The sequence below is a fragment of the Lutjanus erythropterus genome, chromosome 10 (genome assembly GCF_056507025.1).
Source record: "Lutjanus erythropterus isolate fLutEry1 chromosome 10, fLutEry1.hap2, whole genome shotgun sequence".
In the NCBI taxonomy this organism is placed as follows: domain Eukaryota; kingdom Metazoa; phylum Chordata; class Actinopteri; order Lutjaniformes; family Lutjanidae; genus Lutjanus; species Lutjanus erythropterus.
In genome coordinates this window covers 12,586,234-12,608,517 of record NC_139326.1, presented here as the reverse complement: position 1 = coordinate 12,608,517, position 22,284 = coordinate 12,586,234, and the positions used below count along the sequence as shown (strand labels likewise).

The window sequence follows — 22,284 nt, the reverse complement described above, 5'->3', positions numbered from 1 at the left end:
CAGTACACAAGACCAAAGTCTTGTGTGAAACAAACCTTAAAAAACTTCAATAAATCATTTTGTTAGTTTTTATTGACAGCTTACTCAAAATCATTATTTAGACAATATAAATTTACAGATGATAACATAGCAACATCATACCATCACTGTAAAAGTCATAAGCAACATTGAATCATTGGTCAGTTCTGAGACAGTCACAAGATACATACTCCAGTTTTTATAAAAAATAGTCTTATTTCAATTTAATCAAGTAAATGCAGTGATTTATGAGAATAAAGAAAACATCCAGAAAACCTTCAAGAATTCATAAATGTTTCTGGCTATGGGTTAAAAACTGATCTCTACTCAAGGCCTAATTTTTCACCAAGTTGAATTGTCTATTGTTTACAGATTTTTTGAGATATTCTGCTACCTAACAAACACACAAGCAAAAAAAAACAAACATTACCTCTTTGGTTGAAGTCATTTGACAACATGAGGGGTACATTCAGCTACACATACTCAGGCATGTTAGGATACCAGTGTTAGACCGTTTGTATAAAACTGTACAGAACAAAAAAGTTAACAATTGTTATAGTTATCTTTACAAGAAATCAGGATCAGACAATGTGACACAGCTGTCTTATAGAACATTCATCATTCCTTTTTGACTTTGCTTCTAGAAAACACTCTCCTCCACAAAAACTTTACTGCAGAAATAAAAATGATAAACAGTAGCACAATAATTGCCAACAGAAATGCCACCACATCAATTGAGTGGTACTGGATCCTGGACATCTTGTAAGACTCCGTCCTGAGATGCTTCGCTCCTTTGTGCCTCATGACAAACTCGATCCAGAACATGGCACGGTCCAGTGGTTTCATGGGCTGATCTCTATGCAGGTTGGACAGCGTTGTCATTTTCTCTCTGTAGGACGGTTCATAGAGTACCTCCTTCACTGCCTCCAGGAAGTTGTGTTTGTTCACAGTAGCAATGTCCAGGACTTTGGCCACGCCTCTTGCTTTCATCCTGAAGAAGTTGTCCTGCTGGTCAAACATGAGGGGTAGGCCAACAAGGGGGACGCCATGGTAGATGGCCTCCTGCATTCCATTGGTGCCCCCGTGGGCTACAAACAGTCTGGTCTTTGGGTGACCCAGAAGGTCATTTTGAGGCAGCCAGTCCAAAAGTAAGGTGTTGTTGCCGAGGGTAGATGGTCTTTTGCCTTTGTGCCTCCAGATCACCTTCTGAGGAAGTTGTGCAAAAGCAGCGGCAATGTCCTCAGTGATGTCCTCAGGAAGTTTTGCCACCAGGGTACCCAGGGTCATAACAATGACGCCATGTTCCCCTGAACTCTGGACAAAATCCTCTAGTTCTTTAGACAGGGGCTTAGAGGGTTTGCACTGAAATCCTGACATGTAGACGATGTTTGGCATTGTGGGTCGTGGGAACTCAAAGGTAAAATCGTTCCTCATCAGCCAGATGTCTGCTGCTTGAAACAGCTCCATGTAATGTACATTTTTTCCAAAGTAATGATGGACAAATGGCATGTAGCTTGTATCATTGACATACCAAATTTGAAAACAAGTGAAGATATAGTAAAGAAAGTTTTTGACACGCTGGGAAAATGTCATTTTGTCAGTCAGCTCTGTCCCTGGTATTGGGACATAGGAGAATGGGGAAGGTGCAATTGCTTGATGCCCCTCCCCCTGAATAGTCCACCTCACATTTAAGACAAGTGGAAGACCCAAACGGTGAGCCAGAAGCACCCCTCCACCAATTGCAGGATCCGTCAGAACCAAATCATATTTGGCATCACGGAGGCTTTGCATCAGTTTGGTATCCTCAAACATCCCTCCTACCATCTGAAGCACCTGCTTATTCATCTGATAGAACTCTTCCACAAGTTCATACTCCAGAGAGATGCGACTCCAAAGTGAAGCACCTTCCCGCCGCATGTTCAACATTGTGGTTACAAATGACCCAAAGCTTTCCTCGTCAAAACCAGCAGTGGAATTTATAGTGATGGACTTGTAGTGTGGGGACTCTGGCTTGATGTACCAGCTGTCTGATGGCCGCACCACTGTGATTTCATGGCCTCTGGAGTGAAGCTCCTCAATGAGGACTTTCATGTTGATCCAGTGGCTTCCATCCACAGGGTACACAAGGACTTTCCCTCCGTTTACCAAGGGTGACAAGCAGAGCAGCACCACAAGCACCGCCAAGGTCAGTCGATGCATCTCTGAAAGAGATTCTGAGAAGAGAGGTAAGGATATCAAGACTTTACAGTTCCAGAGTTCAAGAGGCTACATCAATTTAATTCACGACTGAAGACGAAAGAACTGAAAGTAATTCATTTGCGAACTCCAGTTGTTTTTTAGATAACGACACAACTTGCACTATCTTGCAAGTCTTGAACCGTGTGAAGACCCTGTGATGTACCCTAATCTACAGGCCTAGGTCAGTACTCTGTGTTGAAATGAAGCTGGACTTACAAACTCTGATTTGTGGTTTATAAAATGTAAACAACTTTTTACAAAGGTCCTGAACGTTACAAAGGACTAAAACTGTGGAATATATTATATTGTGTATAACACAATTAAATTAGAAACAACATGCAGTTGCAGTACCATGTGTCCCAACCATGACAGTGTGTGGCTAGTATTGTTTTCACCTTTTGAGTCTGTGTGTCCAGGGTCCAGGAGACCTACTGTAGCAGACATAGTTATGAGTATTTTGACAGGTGTTATTATGTTGTATGACAGATTTTGTCAGTGAGATAACATCAGAACAATGCAATGTACATTTGACTTTAACTTGCCAAGAAAACCCACCTTTTTAAAGTTCGAAAAATCAAAAGGTGAGATGAGGCTACTCAAATGAAAGGTCTAATCAAGCTTAAAGGTCAGGATATACAGTACAGTACTTGAAAATGGGCATGGAAAGCAGACACACATGCGCATCTTTTTATTGTAAATTTGCTGTCTGCATACAAAGTCGTGTTGTCATGTATGGTGTTCAGTTTTTGGCTGCGTTTCAGACGTCCACACAGAGGTTCATAGAGACATGGGCAGATGAATTTTACATCGCATAGATCCTCGTGATATGAAAGTATCATTGAATTTAAGGATTCATGTTGATTTCTTTGCAGAGGAGAAGATGCTGATTAACATTTTATTTGCAATTATTTTTCAGTTGTTATTTTACAGTTGAAGTCATTGTGCTATAAGCTCAATACCATCTGAGCATTGTCATTTAGCAATGGGGGTAAGTCTGCAGTGTGCTAGACAATACAAAATAGCACCACTGCTCATGGTAATTGGTATTAGTTGCTGCCATATACATATCCCTGATAAGATAACAGATACCACCTGTTCACAGTTGAGAGCAAAGACTGCCTGTTGTAAGTTTCAGCAAAGTGCAGCCAGAGCATACCTGATGCATACCACTAAAATTCTTTTCACAGAGGATTTTCGTTATTCTTTCAGCAAAATGAGGCACACTGATCCAAGACTTACATAACTACATAACACAGCTCAATAACAATTTTCTGATTGCACAACTACACTGTGTGGGAATTCCAGCTGCTAAATCCCAGGAGGTTTATAAAAGCTCTTTGCATTTAGCAGATGTCCCCTCTCTCAGGTTTCACAGCTTTGTGCTCGTACACGTGTGTCACTCAGTAATGATTGGTGTGCAACTTTCAAGGAGATTTAAGAGCAGCTTTGTATTTACATGGTCAAAGGTTAAAGGACCTTCACCTGTTATATAATTTTTTGTGAAAAAAGGTTATTTTGTCTCAGGTCTATTAAAGATACAACTACTAATACTACAACTACTGTTACTACCACTATTAAATAACAAATAATATGTATGCTGTTGTGTATGACACATTTGTATTAGAAAAATACTAAAAATATATGAACTATTTTAAAAATGATAAAACTGCAGAGCCTGAAAACCAGTCGAAGATAACCAGTGCAATTAAAACTACTCCTACTACTTTGTTATGATTTACAAATAGCTTTGTGGGGACCTGAGAGTTGAGTGCAATAGATTTAAAAGCTAAGACTACCTGTGATAAAAACAAGTACATGTTCTCTCAGTGTATGGAGAGAAAATGTCTAACCCTTCTGCTGTTCCAACAAACAGGAAACATGAGGCTATTTTATGAAGTGATAAACATGTTTCCAGCATAGTTACTTCCAGGAAACATCTGAAAGTGGCTATCTTGTGGCATTTTGAGACTTTGAGACTGTAGCATCTATTTGCAAGTACTCAAGGTTTAGCTGTACAGTCCATTCGTACACAAAGTAATACTTACACCATCCAAGATGAACACAAAAACAACTGCACTGAAACACGAGTAAAAGTTTTTTTTAGCTTCATACCACCAGCCTACTTTATCTTCTAAAACTCTTTAACTGCTCATGATTATTTGATCTAAACACTTACCAAGAGCGTCCTGATTGACAGGTTTCACGTGTCAGCGCGAGCTCGTTGTTTGTGCTTCCAGCCTCCTGCAGAGCAGACCGCTGACTGACTCTCATCGAGCTCTGATGATCGGAGTAGCTCAGAAGGCGTTGGCGCTGAGGCAACATGACTAAAGTTCAGAGTGTGTGTGTGTGGTATGCAGCAGCAGCAGCAGCAGCAGCGGCGGCAGCAGCAGCAGATTGGTTACACAAAGGCGAGCTGAGTGAGAGAGTCACATGGAAAACTTTGAGTTTGAACTTAAGATGTTATGAGATAAGACTGATCTTTGGCTGCAGGTTAATGTGGAGCAAAGGTAAATATACCTGACAAGAAGACTAGAAAGATTTCTTGTTTTATTTTTTATTTGATCTTAAACATTTTTTTATTTTATCCCTGCCCGGCTTTTGTGCTGCTGAAGGCAGCCGTGACCAGAGGCATTATGTTTTCTGGTCATCCCATTCTTGTGAACGTGAAATCTGAAGAACGCCTTGAGGGAATTTCTACAAAATTGGTACATGTCCTATTGGACTCAAGGAAAGAATTATTAAATTACTTGACTTCATGGATGAACTGATTAGATTTGGGTGGTCAAAGTTCAAGGTCTTGGTGACCTTATTAAACCCATTTTTGGCCATAAATTTTGTCAAAGTCACGCCCCATAAACAGCAGCACCTGCAGCAAGTTTCACCCAGATGCATGAAAACTGGGAGGCACATCCGGACACATAAACAAGCCTCTTTGAACTATAGCTTAAACCCAAACTTGGCCATTTTTGGTGATTTCCAGGCATGGTACTTTATCTAACTTCTCCTGCAGAATTAATCAGATCGCCTTTAAAATCAAAATGTGCCATCTAGAGACCTTTTGATGAAAAGTGTTTTAAGTTTTTGTTGAATGATTTTGTCGTGATGCAGGAAGTTGTTGTAACTTGAGTGTACATCGTCAAAGCTGCTTCATGTTTGATAAGTCCCACCCTGAAGAAGACATCTACATGCCAGTCTTCAGTCATAGCTACAGTAGAATGAATACTGCAATAAAAAAACTTGTAAAGCTGGATTTGTTTTTTTTAAAACCTGACAAAAGAACTTCAGCAAACTAAAGAAGTGAAGAAAAAGGACAAGAACATCTAAATGTGGATAGAAGGCACTTAAAGTAAAAAATCTTAAAATTGCCCCTTCGTTGTTGGTTGTTATGGTCAGGTCAGTGTGATATAAGCTGAAGGTCACCACAGTGTTTAACCAAACAATGTGCTCATGGCAGATGCACATGAATTACATAACCCCGTTCAGTGACTTCAAACAGTCGATATGTTCTCTTACGAGACAAATCAATTACACAGTAAAACAAATGTGTCCCACAAATCCTTAGGTGAAGGGAGGATTTTGTGAAAAAAAAGGGATAATTTGCCTTTTAAACAATAAAAACAGTTTTGCTTTTCTAAATGGATAAGAATTGTAATCAAGGAATCTTTTGGATATTTATCATTCCACAAAAACAGGGTGTTATATTAAAAACACATCAGTAAGCCACACCTTCAGGCGTCATGTTTCTTATTCACCAAGACCACACACACTGTAGTTTATTTTGGCTCAATCCCAAATATGCAAGCCTGCAGAGCCATATACTCACCAAATGTGGATTAATCCACCACTGAAAATAGTCCCAAACAAATCCACTTTTTCCTGACTCGCTGTTGTAGGAAATTACTTTTTTTTATGAAACGAAATTATGATTTTGTGAGCTGTTTTTTTAATTAATGAATATAGTTATGTCTTAAGGTTGAACCATTTTTTAAAAAACCTGCTTTTCCTTTCTATTCTCCTTTTCCTTCTCTTCTTCTATCTCCAGCTCCACAGTCTAGAAGCCCTAGCAGCAGCCGTGCAGCCAGCGTAGCTCCATCTCCATCCCTCTCCAGGCGCTTGGATCCCTCCGTCCCCCTGCCCTCTCCCAGCAGCACCCTCCACAGACAGTGCAACGACAGACCGCAGCCTAATCTGAGCTCGGACTCGCCGTCCTCTGATGAAAGTGGAAGCGGCTACACAGAGCTGTACCCCAGCTCTCAGAGCTACGTAGAGAGGCTGCGGGTGGAGGAAGGCTCAGTGGGTGTTGATCCACTGAGGGTGGAGGACGGGAACGTGTACTTCTCACCGGTGGTGGAGACGGTCTCTTCTTTCAAACCAACCAGGTACCAGTCGCCACTGATGCCCAAAGAGAACAAGCCTTTGGAGGTGGGAATCCTGCGGAGGGTGAAGGAGCTGCTCGCCGAGGTCGACCCCAGGACAGCGGCGAAACATATCACCAAGGCTGACTGCATGGTACTGTTTAAAGCTGCTGTAATTTGAGATTTATCACCTTATTCAACTCTACAGAACTTTTTAGCAGCTTTAGCACATGTAAGGCTGCACAGAACATACAGATACTGTGCACAGTATCACCCACCAAATACAAAGACACAGCCAGGAGTGGACCAGTGATCATATGTCTGTATTTCCCAGGTGGCCAGAATTCTGGAGGTGACTCCGGAGGTGCAAAGGATGATGGGAGTCAGTTCTGGGATGGAGCTGCTCACGCTGCCACATGGCCAGCAGTTGAGACTGGACCTACTGGAGAGGTGAGTGAGTGAGATCAAAATTCCTTGACACTTCCATCTCCAAATGTGAAGACAACCTTGTCCAGCCAGTAGTTTGGCAGTCCAACGGTCCACACAGTCAGTGGTGTGTGACAGAATGGTGTCACAAATAAAACAGACATGAAATAGAATATGAACCTGCTATGTTACAAACTCACTCCTCAACAACTTCAGGCCTCCTGAACCTGCCGTGTCTTTATCGTCTCAGTATTAAGACTCCTGATCAGAGGGGCTGTAATATTAAATCACCTCTGTACTGTATTCTCAGTCATCAAACTGGCCTTAGAGGCTGTGTTTCAGCCTAATAAGATGGCTAAGTGAGCCAGCTAGCTAATAGCAGCTTCAGCACAGTTAGCAGCAGTGCACCAGTGACTTAAGTGCTACAAGAGAGAAGGTCTGTGTTGCAACAATCCCTCAGGATTAATGGAAAGGCACAGCTCCCAAATGGAGTTTGAGACAAATAGATTAACAAATAAAAGGTTTAGTCAACTATTAAGGGCAGCCCTAATAAATAGGTCGACAAAGCACAGCTTAGAATGATGCAAATTGATTGAAGTTGCATCAAGTCTGACTGTGTAAAACTGAAACAAGCTGAGTCTGAGATAAATTGAAAAATCATGGACTCAGCCTGTCAGTACAGAAGACAGATGCTTTGCAGTGACATGACCTTCCCTCTAGTGCCACTTTTAGGACAAACTTTATATTTTTTTGTGGTAAAAATCTAAAAACAGCAAGACTAACAGTTTTTGTGTCATTGTGCTAAAGTGCTGATATAACGATATAAATTTCAAAAACCCTCCTCACAGGTTCCAAACCATGGCGACCATGTTGGCTGTGGATGTGCTGGGATGCACGGGGACGACTGAAGAGAGGGCCGGTCTGCTGCATAAAATCATCCAAATCGCTGCCGAGCTCAAGAGCACCATGGGCAACATGTTCGGCTTCGCTGCCGTCATGAGAGCCTTGGAGCTGCCGCAGGTACGCATGCATCACACAGGCTGAACGGGTGGAGAGGGGGGGTGGCGTGCAACAAAGGTCACTGGCTGAAACACATTATGTGTCATTAGGATAATGATATTGATTATCATCACTGCCTTAATCAGAAATATGCAATATGCATTTGCAGTAAAACCAATATAACCAGTATAACCCCTTTCCCTTTGTACATAGAAAAAATGAGCACTGTCATTCATTGATAAAAACTTATCTTTGATTAGCGTCAAGAACACACAATGATTGCTTATCAATTAGGCAATCTGTGTCCTCTGTTCTTTATGTGAAAGTTTGTCTCATGACATGACAAGTTAGATATCATAAATGCCATATCTTTACAGTAGGAAAGCAGGTAACTCTGTTTGTAGTTGTGTTTGTCATTAATATTTCTGTCTGAGTGCCAGTGCAACTGGGAGTGTAAAAAGACAGGAGCAGGTTAGAGGTTTTCTTACCTCAGTTTAGAGTGACATTTAGGATTCTGGGTGTTACAGAAACATGTTTCCAAACTGCATGTAGGAAAAAAACATATCTTAAGATAGCAATATAGCTATTACAGAAAAGTCCTAACTGACTTCTTTTCAATTCAAGTGGTTGAATTGATTGGTTCTCTGCAGTAATGGGGTGTATTCACATTACGTACAATTGCTTTGTACCGTGCCTAAGCACAATGGCCCCCCCTCCTGCACAAACTATTAAACAACAGAATCGTATCAGATCTCTCAAGACCAAGTTTCTAATGTTCACTTGGATGTGGAGACACATGAGAATAATGTGGGAATGTGGGAAATTCAAAAGCTTGTGGCCCTGAATGCATTAAATCTGGATTCATAATGGCAAGCAGTGATGCTGAAAGCACATTGTGTCAATTGTGGTGGAAATTCTGTCACAGTTCTTCATTTCCTTCTCCATTTTTTGAGCATGTTATGTTTTTCAAACAGTGATTTTGAAAGGTGGCAGAACTTACAAAAGGTTGAGAAACCTTGCTGTACAAACAAATTACACACAACCAGTATCCTCAGAAAACATTTGGTATGAGAAACTGAATCTCTCTTTAACATAAAACATACAAAAAATACAGTTTTATTAAAATATATATATATTAAAACTACTACAATGAAATTTAATATTTTGTTTAATTTGGAGCCTCCTATGGACAAAAGCAATAACCACAAAATTTAACAGCAAAAATGAAATGATCAAAATAAAAATCTCATCCTGCTTAATTTTAATTGGCGTTTGTCATAGTCACTGTAACTTCATCTGATTTAAAGGAGAATCAGACCTGATGGCAGGCACTAAGAATAAATATATAGAAATAGCCAATCTTGTCACTGATGATGTTGATATGTAGGTCATTTGGGGCATCAGTAATAAATTGAGACAGTTTGATAAGCTCATATTACAAAGAACATGCCAGTCCCAGTAGGAAAATAATAATACTTCATTATAAACAATATTAACAAAGATAAAGCGGTAAGGTATCAAATAAAGACTCTGCTACACATGTCACTCCTCAACACCATTCTGGTCACTGCATCTGGAAACCATTACTGCCACTGGTTTTAACGTTGATGTTTTTGTGTCTCTCAGGTGTCCCGTCTGGAGCAGACCTGGACGGCATTACGGCAGCGACACACAGAGGGCGCTATTCTCTATGAGAAGACTCTGAGGCCGTTCATGAAGAGTCTGAACGACGGGAGAGGTATGTCTGATTTCTGATGGTCCATTTGTCGAACACAGCTTCCCCCATACAAAAAAATGACTGTCTGTGTGTCTGTCCTACAGAAAGCTGTCCGCTGTCCAACACCACCTTCCCCCACGTCCTACCCCTCCTGTCTCTGCTGGAGAAGAGCATGGCGGTGGGTGAGGGGACGGAGCCATGGGAGACGGTCGAAGTCGGGGTGGACGTGGTCATGTTCCACCTGGGGGCAGCGAGGACCATCGCTCAGCTGGGGGGCATCTACCACTCCAACGCTGAGAGCAAACTCCAAGGTAAGACAGCAGAAAGAGGAGAAGAAATTATTCGCTGCTCAATAACTGATCAATACTTGTCAGAGGACATTGTGACATTGTGTTTGCCAATAGAGAAATATTCTTGAATGAGCCATTCTTTCCTGGATAGAAAATTTCACGTAAGTGCATGAAAACTTTCAGAAAAAAAATATATTTGACATATTAGTTATATTATATTTTTAACATAATGACACAGGGCTGAGGGAGGGGGTGAGAGGCTACAAAAGGCCCCCAGGATGCCAGTTTGACACCCCTGGTCTAAAGGAAAGTGCCGCAATTTAATATACCAACCAAAATTTAACCCATGGCTACTTGAAGTACAGAGTGATTCGTATGGATCTTGGCTTAGCTTAAGCCTGGGCTAACAATGTGTGTGTGTGTGTGTGTGTGTGTGAAAAGGGGCTAAGTAAGCAAGGGTTAACTCTTAACCCAGGGCTAAGGACAGCATTGGTCTAAGAATACGCAGTGTGAAAGCCCAACTGGCTTTTGAGAGGGCATTTTGTGTTTTTTGCAAGTTTCAAGACGCCTTCTTCAGGCTTAGAAGGGGAGGGTCAGGCAAGTTGGTTGCAACCTGCAAGCTCACCACTAGATGACAGTAAATTTTACACACTGGTCCTTTAAAGTGAAAAAAAAAAAATCAGTTGCAACAAACTTATTATGAACAAATTCTAAACTCTGTTGTTGATGCACTGATAACGTGATGTGATGTTGGTGTTGCAGGCTTCCAGGAGCAGGCGGAGGTCCTGGAGCTCTTCCTCACTGACTTCCAGATGAGGCTGCTCTGGGGGAGCAGGGGAGCCGAGGAGGTCCAGGCTCTGCGATACGCCAAGTTTGACCAGGTGCTGACCGCCCTGTCCAACAAGCTGGAGCCGCCTGTCAGACCGCGCTGAACACAGACCTGTTTTTAGTAGCTTTGTCTACGCAGGATGAGCTCCTTGTCATGTTCTCACTCCTACATGGGGCAGTCTGTTGGACGCGGAGCAGCTCCTCCTCCCAGCTGGGGTTCTGAGCACCCTTGAGCGTGGCATTAAAAGGGAGAGCGTGAGGTTTGAATCGGCAAGGCTGTAGCCACAAACACACTTCACAAGCATGCAGACGTGTGCGCCACCTTTGTCTGTTAAAACCTGCCCTAATGTGACAGACTGTGATAGCTGAAGGTGAAATTAACCAGGTTCTCTGGAGCTCGTTGGGATTCAGATTCTTGTTGAAAAGCAGGTCAGCAGGATGAATGTTACATTCTGATATGTTCTCATGCTAAGCGGTTTATTTCTAATACTGTACCAGAGTATAATACTGAGTGCAGCTTTCATTATACACCGTTACCTTAAAGTTAGAGTGGCTGCAGGATGGTGGAGGAAGTGGAAATATAAGGTAGTAACGTTCCATTGATCTGGATCAACGTATTGATTTAATGATCAACAATCAAATATCATCAATGCAGAGTGAAAACATCGATCCATATCAACATTTTTAAAGGAGAAAACTGTAATATATTCACTGTAATAATCATAAAATGACCACAACGTGTCATCAGAAATTAAGGCAACATGTTAAGTTGAAATACTTGTTTCACTTGACTTGAACGCCACAGCCAGTGTTTGAAATTTTCATTCATTATTTTGTATGTCCGTTTTTCAAATTAGTTCAAGTTAATGCAGAATTTTCGCCTAATGACAAAGGGTATATTTAGGAGTTGTAATCATTAATAATCTTGTAGAAGGCGTAGATGTTTAATAACTGTTAAATTGAGCAAAATGTTAATGGAGTTTGGCAGGCAGTGAGACAGGCAGCCACTTAACTCATCGTCCAGAATGTGTTATGTCAAAGCAGTGGGATTTTCAGGATACTTTACAAATGACAGTTATAAACAGCTGATCATCTCTACAGCTCCAACTCACAATTTGGACTGCAGTACTCATTTTTGCGCACGCAATGGCTACATATTGCTCCTTTAAAATACACTTTTGTTTCAAAAGTCTCATGGAACGTCTATGTCTATGAGATTTTGCAGTTAGTATTATTATTATTGAGCCGAATTTTATACCTTTGTTCAGCCATATTTTATGTTTGTTAGTCACATCAATTTAAAGTAAGCTTTACTGCACTTAAACGGTTACAATTATTTATCTGTTGTTGGTTGGCCACTGGTTGTGTTAACCAGCGGGCATATGATGTTGTCTCATATCATTTATATTATTTGCAGACCCCTGAATTGAATCGAATTGAAATCGTCATGGCAGACTTTGTAATATCAGCAAATACTGGATCATTGTCCGAAGAATTGATATAATGTCATAATTTGATAAAACTTGTGATTTACACTTCTAGTAGTACTGCACTCCGATGGACAAAAAGTACAAAGAAAGAAGCCACAAAATACAGTTTCATGGCACCACAGGTTGCTGTATTATCATTAACCATCCTTATCACAAGCTTATGTTTCAATGTGCCAATGCCAGAGTCAAAAATTAAGTGTAGCCTGGGGCATCTTTTATTTATATGTAACAAATTTCTTAGCAGAAGACTTTATTCTGTTCCCCAATGAACCAAAATGGAAACTTGTATATCAGTGTAAATATGCAGTACTGTGCCAGGTTCTGCTGTGGGACCGTGAGTTTGTTGTGTTACAGAAACCCTGAGATCTCTTTTCATTAAATTACTGAGATTTTACTCATTTTACTCAGATGAGGCTGGGCCTCAGTCTGTTTGGTTAATGCATAGAAATGTGTTTATATCTGCTGAAGGCTGGACCTTCCTTAAATCTACAACTGTATGAATTGTATGTCTTATTGTACAGGACAATAACAGAATAACATTGTATCTACATACCCATATGTTGTATTATGTTTATTACCATGTGTTAATCATTAGGATTTTCTAATTTGAAGTAAATATTTAATGAGTGCTGTAGTCAGTGTTGGTGTCAGTTCACTTTCAGTTCAGTTTTGTTTGTCTTTGTTTTTTGCTCTTTGTTTCCTTTTCTTCCTGTTTCCTTCAAAATTAAAGCTGTACAGTTCTTCACATTATCACACATACTGAATCTCTCATTATCACTCATGTCAATGAAGTGAGTGAACTGAAGTGAACTGACCCTGTCCGCACGAGTAAAGCACACAGGTACAGAGCATTTCTATTACCGTAATACATATTAATGTCTAATGTTTATTTGAAATGTGAAATGTAAATAAACATGTTTACCTCACTGTCAAGCCAGTTTATTGAATAAAAGTCATATACATCTGCCAATTACATGCCTGATGATTATTTCTCAGCGTCCACTAAAGCTAACTCATTCTGCTTACTGAGAAATAGAAAGCCCTTAAAGATTTCTAACACATATTTGAAGAAATCAGAGATGTTTTAATGATAACCAAGGTGTTATGAAATTTGAGGTTGCAAATTGTGTTTTAGTGTAAGAAAGATGGTGTAATCACAAACGTATGTGTGAAGGAGCACACAGTAAGTATATATCACAGCAACCTTTTACAAACTGAGGTCACATCTACTGAATCTCTGAAGTGGTAATTTTGTCATTTTACAAGGTTTATTACTCCCCACTTGATTATAAAACCATACATTTTTTTCAGTTTAGCCTGCTAAAAAAATCGTATAATACTCAGTTGCACTATGGCTCCTTAATGGACTATTTCCACATTAATAGCACCCTCTACTGTATAAATTACATTTTCTTACAAGTTCTGCTCTACTGTATTTTATTTCTATATAAGATTACAGTTCGTTACAAATGCAAATGTTTTGAGTGTCTAAAAGTTTATTTTCTGTTGCATTACTTGCTAATAAAAAGCTGTTTCCTACAACATTTCTATTCTATTCTGCCCAAATATGTCCAGTATGTCCACATCAATTCAAATTTAAAGATAGGCTATCCCAAATTAAATACTGTTTATAGAGAGATTTAAGGAAAAAAAAAGTTATTTTTCCAGATGTTTACCGCTGTGGTTTCTGGACTGTGATCCTCCAACGTGTACAACACACTACGACCCATGCCACGTTTTCTTTCTGGGAAATGTAGTCCTCCTTGTCACTTCGTTGCCTGTTTCCGGGCGCCGTCCTCGAAGCAGAAAAACTACAGCCTGCGCGGGAGGAGAGGTGCAGGTTTCATCTGTCTGCCAGCGGGCAGCCAAAATGTTGGTCATCCTGTCTGTGCTGTTTTTATACCTTTGTAACCCGGTTTTTGGCGTTTTTCAGAAACTTTATTGCACGATATCAGACAGCTGTGACTGCGAATTTAAGCCAAATATCAGAGGTAAGACGAAATGTCTGTCAGAGCTAGCTAACGTTAACTAACGGATGTTACTTCTTGTTAGCCAGCTAGCTAGGCTGAAAAGAGAAAACACTGCTAACCTAGCTAGTTTGTCCACTTAATGCTAACTTAAACATATTTTATACGTTTTGTTCGTGTGCAGAAAGAGTTGGTTAACTGGTCTTTTTAGTCTACAGTGCTCACGAAAAGCTAACTGATGCTGTTATTATAATAACTGTTTTGCTAGTTGGCTATTATGCTAGCTAGCAAAACACAGGAAGTCATCTCTGCTATTAAACATTGAAGGCACTGTTTGAAGAGACTGGAATAAAACATTGCATATCGTTTTGCAAGCTGTAAACTGTGGGGAACTTTCGTAATATCAGGTTTAAAAATATGACATACAATGTCACTCAAAAACAAGTTGTCATAACTTGCCTACTTGTCCAAACGTACAACTTATTCCATGTTAATACACAGTCCTGGCAATGATAGACTAGTGCTCATCATTACTAATGATGACGTTTGAGAGCTAGAAAATGTGGCAACCATATATATTGGGTGATTTTTTTCCCTTAAACTTAAATGCCAACATAAGCGTTTTTAGTAAGGATCCCTTATATGGTTACCAGTGGGTACTCCTGTCACCTACCAGTGCACAGATTTAAAAAAAACAAGGATAAGATGTCATGAACGGAGTAGAGCTGCAACAACTGGTCAGTTGATTGATTAGTTGATGAAGGAAAATCAGTTGCCAGCTGGCTAGCTTTCAAGGGGCACACCTTACGTGATATATGAAGCTGCCAGCCGAGTAGGTGTTGAGGATGATTGGTAAAATTAACATCATACGTCTCTTTATTTTCTGACTACTTACCAGACCTGGAGTGGGACCTCTACAAAAATGTTTACGGACAACATCTGGCCCAGGACATTGTGTCAGAAGAGGTTGTGAGGTTCCTTAAAAATGAAAGCCCTGAGCAGCCCCTGGTGCTGTCCTTTCATGGCTCCTCTGGGACAGGAAAGACGCTGGTCAGCTCCATGCTGGGAAATCATCTGTATGGCTCGGCGATGAGCAGCCCGTACGTCCACCAATTTATTCCCACGCTGCACTTCCCCATACCTGAGCGGGTCAAGGAGTACAGGGTGAGTTGGCGATATTTATCTTAGTGTAATCATTTGAGAGACAGTCATGAGTAATTATAGTTTGTCACAAAACGCTTTATGTAAAACAAATTAAATGTGTCCAGAGAAGCAGGATTTGTTCATTGTTATGGAATACCTAATTTTCCTAACATGCAAAAAGAAAATTACGGTGGACAGAAGAGAAATGTACATATTATTTGCAGCCTTTGGATCTTCTCTCAGAAATAACAGTCCCTCCATTGATTCACAGGAGGATTTGAAGCGCTGGGTGCAGGGGAACCTGACGGAATGTGCGCGCTCTGTCTTCATTTTTGATGAGATGGAGAAGATGCCTCCAGGTCTCATTGATGTTTTGGAGCCCTTCGTGGGTCCTTCTCACGTTGTGTTTGGCACCAACTACCGCAAGGCCATCTACGTCTTCATTGGGTACGTACACAAACACACACACACCGGTGGGGGCATGTTATTTAGAACATAGGCTATTTAGAATATAGGTAAAAAGATTAAATACAATCCAGGAAGTGTCGTTTGAGTAAGAGATCCTGAAGTTTGAAAGTTTATCAGATGCAGAAACACTGCACAATAGTTTGAAATATTATGAGACAGGATTTCACAGCTCTGGAAAGTAATCACACTGACAGTGATTTTATCCTCCGTCTTGAGAATCACCAGGTACAGTTGATTGAACAGTATTGTCTACAGATGTATTTTTTCATGCAGTGCTAATGTCAGTCTGAACATGACTTTGGGAATCTCAATGGGGAAGATTTCTCTGAAACTGCTGTTTGAGACCAAAATTTACAAGCCACCGTGGTTTCTGGTAAACAGAGGAAACCCTAGAGAGTAAATCTAATATTTATGAATGATTATTCTGTAATCTTATAATGTGACGAGCTACAGGAATTAGACTTATCCTCTCACCTTTGTGTGAATCTCAGTTTAAGTTGATATCAAAGGAGGAAACAAACATTGAGTTTGTCCTCTGACTTCAAGTCAAGAATAGCTCCTTAATCTATCAAAAGTTAATATTCAGGAGTTAAAATTCTCTCTGATGGACACTGAACTAAGTTGTGGGGACTGTTTTGTTTTGTGTGTTTTTCCTGCAGCACCACAGGAGAAGAGGTCATTAACAAAATGGCGCTGGAAAACCGGCAGTCTGGACAGGACAGAGAGGAGATCAAATGGGCCGACTTGCAGGAAGCCATTGCACAAACAGTGTACAACAGCAGCACAAGTAAATGTCTTTTGCAGTTAAACTATATAGTGTTCATCAAATAGTGCTTACTGAATATTTGCCACAAAAAGAATGATGAAGTTACACCACTGGTCAGTTGACTCTTGAGTAAATTAGTAGTGGTTACTTACCAGAACCCCAGATTTTGTGACTATAGGCTGCTGGGTTCATCCCTCATTCGCACTAACATAGGATTGTAGACTTTTAGTCTGTGCCCACTTAATATCAGATACTGTACTTAATATTCATCATAAGGGAATGAAACTGGAAAACAACATAAAAACCTACTGCTCTGAAAAGTGAAGATAATGGTCACAAATTAACAGTCCAGCACAGAGCAGATAGAAAAAAGTCATAGAAAAAAAGTATTGTTCTTGCAACTGCATTCATAGCATTTTCTGAGGAGATATCAGCTGTAGAGATTTCTGCCTTCTCTCATATATAATGAGACTAAATGGCACTCAGCCTTTCTTTTGGCTGTGGATAAAACTTTTGAGGATGTCCTCTTGGGCTCTGGGAACCACTGATCAACATTTGTCAATATTCTCATTTCAGACATTTTATGGCCCAAATAAATAATTGATTGATCAAGAAAGTGATGAACAGGTTAATCGATAATGAAAATAATCAGAAGTTGCAGCTCTAGAAAAAATAAACAACTTTAAGATTTGACCTTGGACTTGGAAATATGTAATGAGCACTATTCACTATTTTGTGATGTTGGGTCTAAGGATTGAACTGGAATAAGTGTGTGACTTTTCCCGTTTTATCAGTTCATATTTCTTAAAAAAAAAAAGAAAAAACTAATTAGTTATGTAGGACACAGTGAGATGAAACAGCTGCTTGTCTTTGTTCAGTTGATCAAACAAGCTAATTTGCCAGTGTATTGCAGGCTTAAGTACTGTTGCGTTACTGTCAGATGAAGGAAACTGAAGTGAGCCTCTCTCTCCAGGCGGCTTCTACCACTCCAGCATCATCCAGCAGAAGCTCATCACCCGCTTCGTTCCCTTCCTGCCGCTGAGCCGACGCCACGTGGAGCGCTGTGTCCGCTCGCAGCTCTGCCAGCGCGGAAGCTGCGCCCGCAGTGACGTGGTGGAGGCAGTAGGGGGAGACATGACCTACACTCCTGTCCAGGGACAGTACTTCTCCTCTACTGGCTGTAAGGCTGTCCCCGCCAAAATCAACCTCTTCCTGTGAGTCGAGGGGTCTGCTGTTGATGTTTCAGGACAGAAAGGGAAACACTTTCTTAAGGTGAGTCGATGAAAAGAAACGGATCTCCATGTCTGTTTCTCCATCGTGGAGGTCAGAGCAGCATCTTCAGAGTGGAGGACGCCTCGTGCACTAGAAATAAGGGGAATTGGGCTCACAACTCCCAGAATTCAGAGCAGTTTTGTGCTGCTCAGTTTCTCTGAAGGCATCGCTGCTGGAGCAGTCAGTACAACCGCAAGCACAGGAGAGTTTATTCCCTGAGCATATTCAGTGTTTAAATCTGGAGTAGTGCCATGCTCTACCTCAAACCCAACTCTGCCTTTAATTTATGAACTCTTAAGTTGGTACAGTGTGGTTTCAGATTTCAGCTGCAACTGGTTTGCCATCAGTGGAGGCCATCGATTTTTTTTCTTTTTTTTTAAAGTCTATTTATCCAGTATTTATTTCTCAATACCACCCCCTTTCATACAGTCACACTATTCATTGCAGAAAGCTTCCCAGTTCGCCCACAGGGGGAGAAAGAAGGAGGGACTCAGCCTCTTGTCTCACTGATGCGGAGGGATCAGAAGTTCCCTAAAGCCTGAAATGTTTGATTGAGTATCAGTGACTACATGAATCAATCCCATATCATGTAATTTATTAGTATGTATTTATGTTTTTTTTAAACACGCTGATATCCGGTCAGTGCTCGGGTATCAGTTCATATCAACTGGTACTCAAAGTTCAGGTATTGGAAACAGTATCGGGAAGGAAAATATGGTATTAGAACTCTACTTACATGCACCAATTAAAGAGGGAGTTGAAATTTTGTTTTGTATGTTGTCCAAAATGTCAATTTTACAGGAGGGAAGAAATTGTGTAATTTGGGTTGAGTAAAATGCAATTGTGGATTTATTTTATTTTATTTTATTAGTTTTTTTAAGAGGGTTTGAAAGTGAACTGATGAGCTCAGTCTTTTTGTGTCGAAGTAGAAAAAACCCCACTAAAATAAGAAATACAAGGTTTTCACTGAGCGACACCTTGAGTGGTGGGGAACTAATCATATAAGATTGAGAAATACACCAGAGCTTTAAGTCAGAAATTTAAGGCAGATGTTTTAGCTCATGCCATCACTGGTTTTGATCCAAATCCAACCAATATGATTTAACATTTTATAATAATTATAATATGTACCAGTACATGTCCTTAAATAAGAAGTGAATTTTCATTGAAATATCAGCTCCCTCAGTTAATGCATCTTATGACTTCATTCAGCAAGTTGTAGTTTTCCTCTAAATGATCAGCATCCAGTATGTGCTGTACCGAACACTACTTACAGTATGTTAAAAAAATGTACGTCTTAAAATATTTTCCTCTAGAAGGCTGTATTCAGATTCCAGCGATAGAGAGGGCCTGTCTTAAGAGTACCATGTCTATTTTTAAAAAAAATGGGAGTCAATGGATTTTACTTGAAAAAAAAATAGTATCACTTTGCAACTGTCCAGCAGGGTCGATGCCATAGTTTAATGCACATCATGAGTTCTGCCATCGGGTGGCAGTGAAGACTTCATTTGGTGAGGAGTGGAAGAGGTGAAGCAGAGTTCACCTGCAGCTCAAAGCATCTCATGAGTGAGTTCTGAAAAAGATTATATCATGTGTTTTATTTCTTAAGTGTAAAATGTTTTGCTGGTGTGTTTCAACACACTAAAAGTGCACTTTACTTTTATAATTGATCAAATGGACCTGATGTATTATTGATATGAAGTTTTACAGTTTTTTGTGATGTTAAAGTATACAAGAAGTCAGTACGCTTCTGCCAAAATTAATACTTTGCCAGAAATTGTTAACAAGTAATTAATGATTGTAAACCATTAATTATTTGATGTATTGAGTGGTGGCTATATGAAGGTCTGTGGCAGCAAGTCCCACATTTGAAATGCAACAAAAATCAAGCTTAATTGAATTTACACATGCAGCATGAAGAAGATTTTGTCATCAGGGCAAAGACTCATGGACACAGTGGCGGAATAAATATTGACACATGGTACAAACATAATATTCAGAGGTCTGTAACATACAGGCAACATGCATGAAGCCATCAGTTTTTAGATTGATTTCCCTCCTTCCAGTACACAGAGAAGGTAGCCTGCAGACTTTCACCAGACTCTATAGTAACATCAACTGTTTTTGGTATGTAGGTTTCACTGCATCCAGAGGCCAGAAAGTGAATATATTATCAGTGTTAATCAGACTGCTTATCCATCCATGTTAAATTGACATAATTTGCCTTTCATGCCACAATAATCACTATCAGAAGCAACCTTAATTTTTAGGGTTGTTTATGTCTCTTTTTTGAAGCTTCTGGTATCTTCCAGGGCTGTGTGACCACTAAATTAATGCTGAAGTGCCTGAATGTTGATGACTGAAGCTTACTGTTAAGCCAAATGCAACTTCTGTTTATACAGTGTAATAAAAAAAAAATTACATACACAACAAAACTGTTATTCTGTTCTTTCATACTTGTTAAGATAAATGTTCAATAAATACACTATAACATGTTTCTGTCTACACTGTGAAATGGCACACTGAGTGTCCTTTTCTTTGAAAGGATCATTTTAAAACCGTATCATTAAGTTAGCCTATACATTTTGATCATTCTGGTTATTGTTTGTATAATTCCAGTTTTCCCTCTGCAGTTTTCAAAATCTTTACAAAGGCTTTGAGGCGGTGAAATACATAGTTTACGGTGACAATTGCTTTTTTCTTGTATTACAACACATTACTGGCACCAATTATGTGGGATTGCATGAAACTATGGGACATATCTTTGTTTTTTAATAGACTTCTAACATGAAAGTAATGTGGTCAACTGTTTATCACAGCTGAGCTGATCACGGTGCACTCAGTCAACAGTAAGAGGAGCTCCACAGCTAAAAGCTACTGAATTGTTCAGAGATAACAGTAATTCAGTATCGATTCGTTGTTAAAAATTTGTTTATACGTGTGCTGGATACTTTTAGGAACAGGGGTTTACTGGCAGAATTAACATGTAATCACCTAAAAAGAAGAATAGTTATGTTTTTTTAATCTTAGAATGAATAAGCTCACTGCTAGATACCACTAAAACCTGCAGACTGGTCCTTTAATGTTAATTAACTGTAACCATGAACAGACTGTTGCTTCCATATGCACCGGGGTGAAAAACAAATGGTCTGTAATAGCCTATAAAGTTAGATAGTAACACTCAGCCTTTTTTTTCCCTCCCAAATTATATTGTTTCTCCTTGACCCAGAAGCAAATTTTCAGAGGCCCACAGCTCAGTGCTTAGGGACCTCTGCTCTATAGGACCACTAGTTACCAAAAACATCACAGTGTCATTAGTGAATATAATATAATATACACAATATAATGTAATATACACAAGTACTATTTTAGGCAAAACCCTCATGCTGACCAAAACAGATCCTGTCATTTATATCTATGATTTCAAAGCTTTTCCATAGGCCTAATGTTTTTTTTTTTATCAGGACATAAAGGGAGTATGGGTGTCTGTAAACTGAGTATTGATACATGCTGTTGTTCTCCACCTGTCACTGACGGAGAATGCATGTAGCTGCTGTTCGTCACCTCTTCTGAGTGCTGAACAGGAGGCAGGAGAGATGTGATCGCTCCAGCAGAGATGTAGCTCCACTATCAGCTTCAGCAGGAAATTAATAGTTTCTCCATCGGAAATGAACAGGTGTCAGAGGTCTTCAGTGTTCTGGATATGAATGAAGAGCTGAACAGAAGTTAAAAACACTTCCTCCAGAGTCAAAAAAAACAAAAAAAAAACCCCTCAAGTTGTTTCTTCATTGGACTGTCATGCTGGCAGTAAAATTATTTATTTTTTATTAATTAGTTATTTGTGCACAAGATTTAGCAGATACCTGATCATATATATTGCATTAAATGTCTACCTAAAATCATAAATGTTTCACAAAGTTGATTTGGCCACTTGCTGTGATGGGATCTGCAGAACCTGCTAAACAGTTGCTTTTTTTTTTAACTGAACCTGTAAGTAGAAAGTGGTTTTAATACCTTATAAAAATGAAAGAAAACCAAGGAGCCGTGCTTCTTTGTTCCTTCAAAATAACTTTTGCATTCCCTCAATCAGTGATTTAGTCAACATTTGGAAAGAGATGGCTGACCAACTCCATACAGAGCTGAGTTAGGGCTGGATTAAACATGTTATATTGCTCCTGATGTGTATGTATGTAGAGGGAAAAAATAACTGCAACATCTGCCAAATTAATATAATGCTGTATTATGTTGTTTCATGAAAAATTATATCAAGTTGCATTATACCAGTTTACCATAAGTTATATAATGTT

The 22,284-nt window shown here is 39.7% G+C and overlaps 2 protein-coding genes and 1 pseudogene across 2 annotated transcripts in view; 2 read left to right on the top strand and 1 right to left on the bottom strand.

Annotated features, from left to right (window-relative positions):
• Nucleotides 1–11,694, top strand: part of sh2d3cb (SH2 domain containing 3Cb) — a 33,378-nt gene extending 21,684 nt beyond the window's left edge. Inside the window, exons 7-12 of the mRNA XM_084728229.1 lie at nt 6,299–6,765; nt 6,946–7,061; nt 7,886–8,057; nt 9,663–9,774; nt 9,858–10,064; nt 10,806–11,694. Of these exons, the coding sequence (XP_084584355.1) occupies nt 6,299–6,765; nt 6,946–7,061; nt 7,886–8,057; nt 9,663–9,774; nt 9,858–10,064; nt 10,806–10,975 (1,244 nt within the window). The 3' untranslated portion in view covers nt 10,976–11,694. The remainder of the gene's footprint in view (nt 1–6,298; nt 6,766–6,945; nt 7,062–7,885; nt 8,058–9,662; nt 9,775–9,857; nt 10,065–10,805) is intronic.
• Nucleotides 223–2,909, bottom strand: LOC146320110 (UDP-glucuronosyltransferase 2A2 pseudogene; annotated as a pseudogene).
• A 2,471-nt stretch (nt 11,695–14,165) lies between the features above and the next one.
• On the top strand, nt 14,166–18,789 carry tor2a (torsin family 2, member A). Its single transcript, XM_084729476.1, has 5 exons — nt 14,166–14,352; nt 15,227–15,492; nt 15,743–15,918; nt 16,599–16,726; nt 17,679–18,789. Exons 1-5 carry the CDS (start codon nt 14,232–14,234, stop codon nt 17,921–17,923), a joined length of 936 nt encoding a protein of 311 aa, XP_084585602.1. The 5' UTR covers nt 14,166–14,231; the 3' UTR covers nt 17,924–18,789.
• Nucleotides 18,790–22,284: the final 3,495 nt, after the last annotated feature.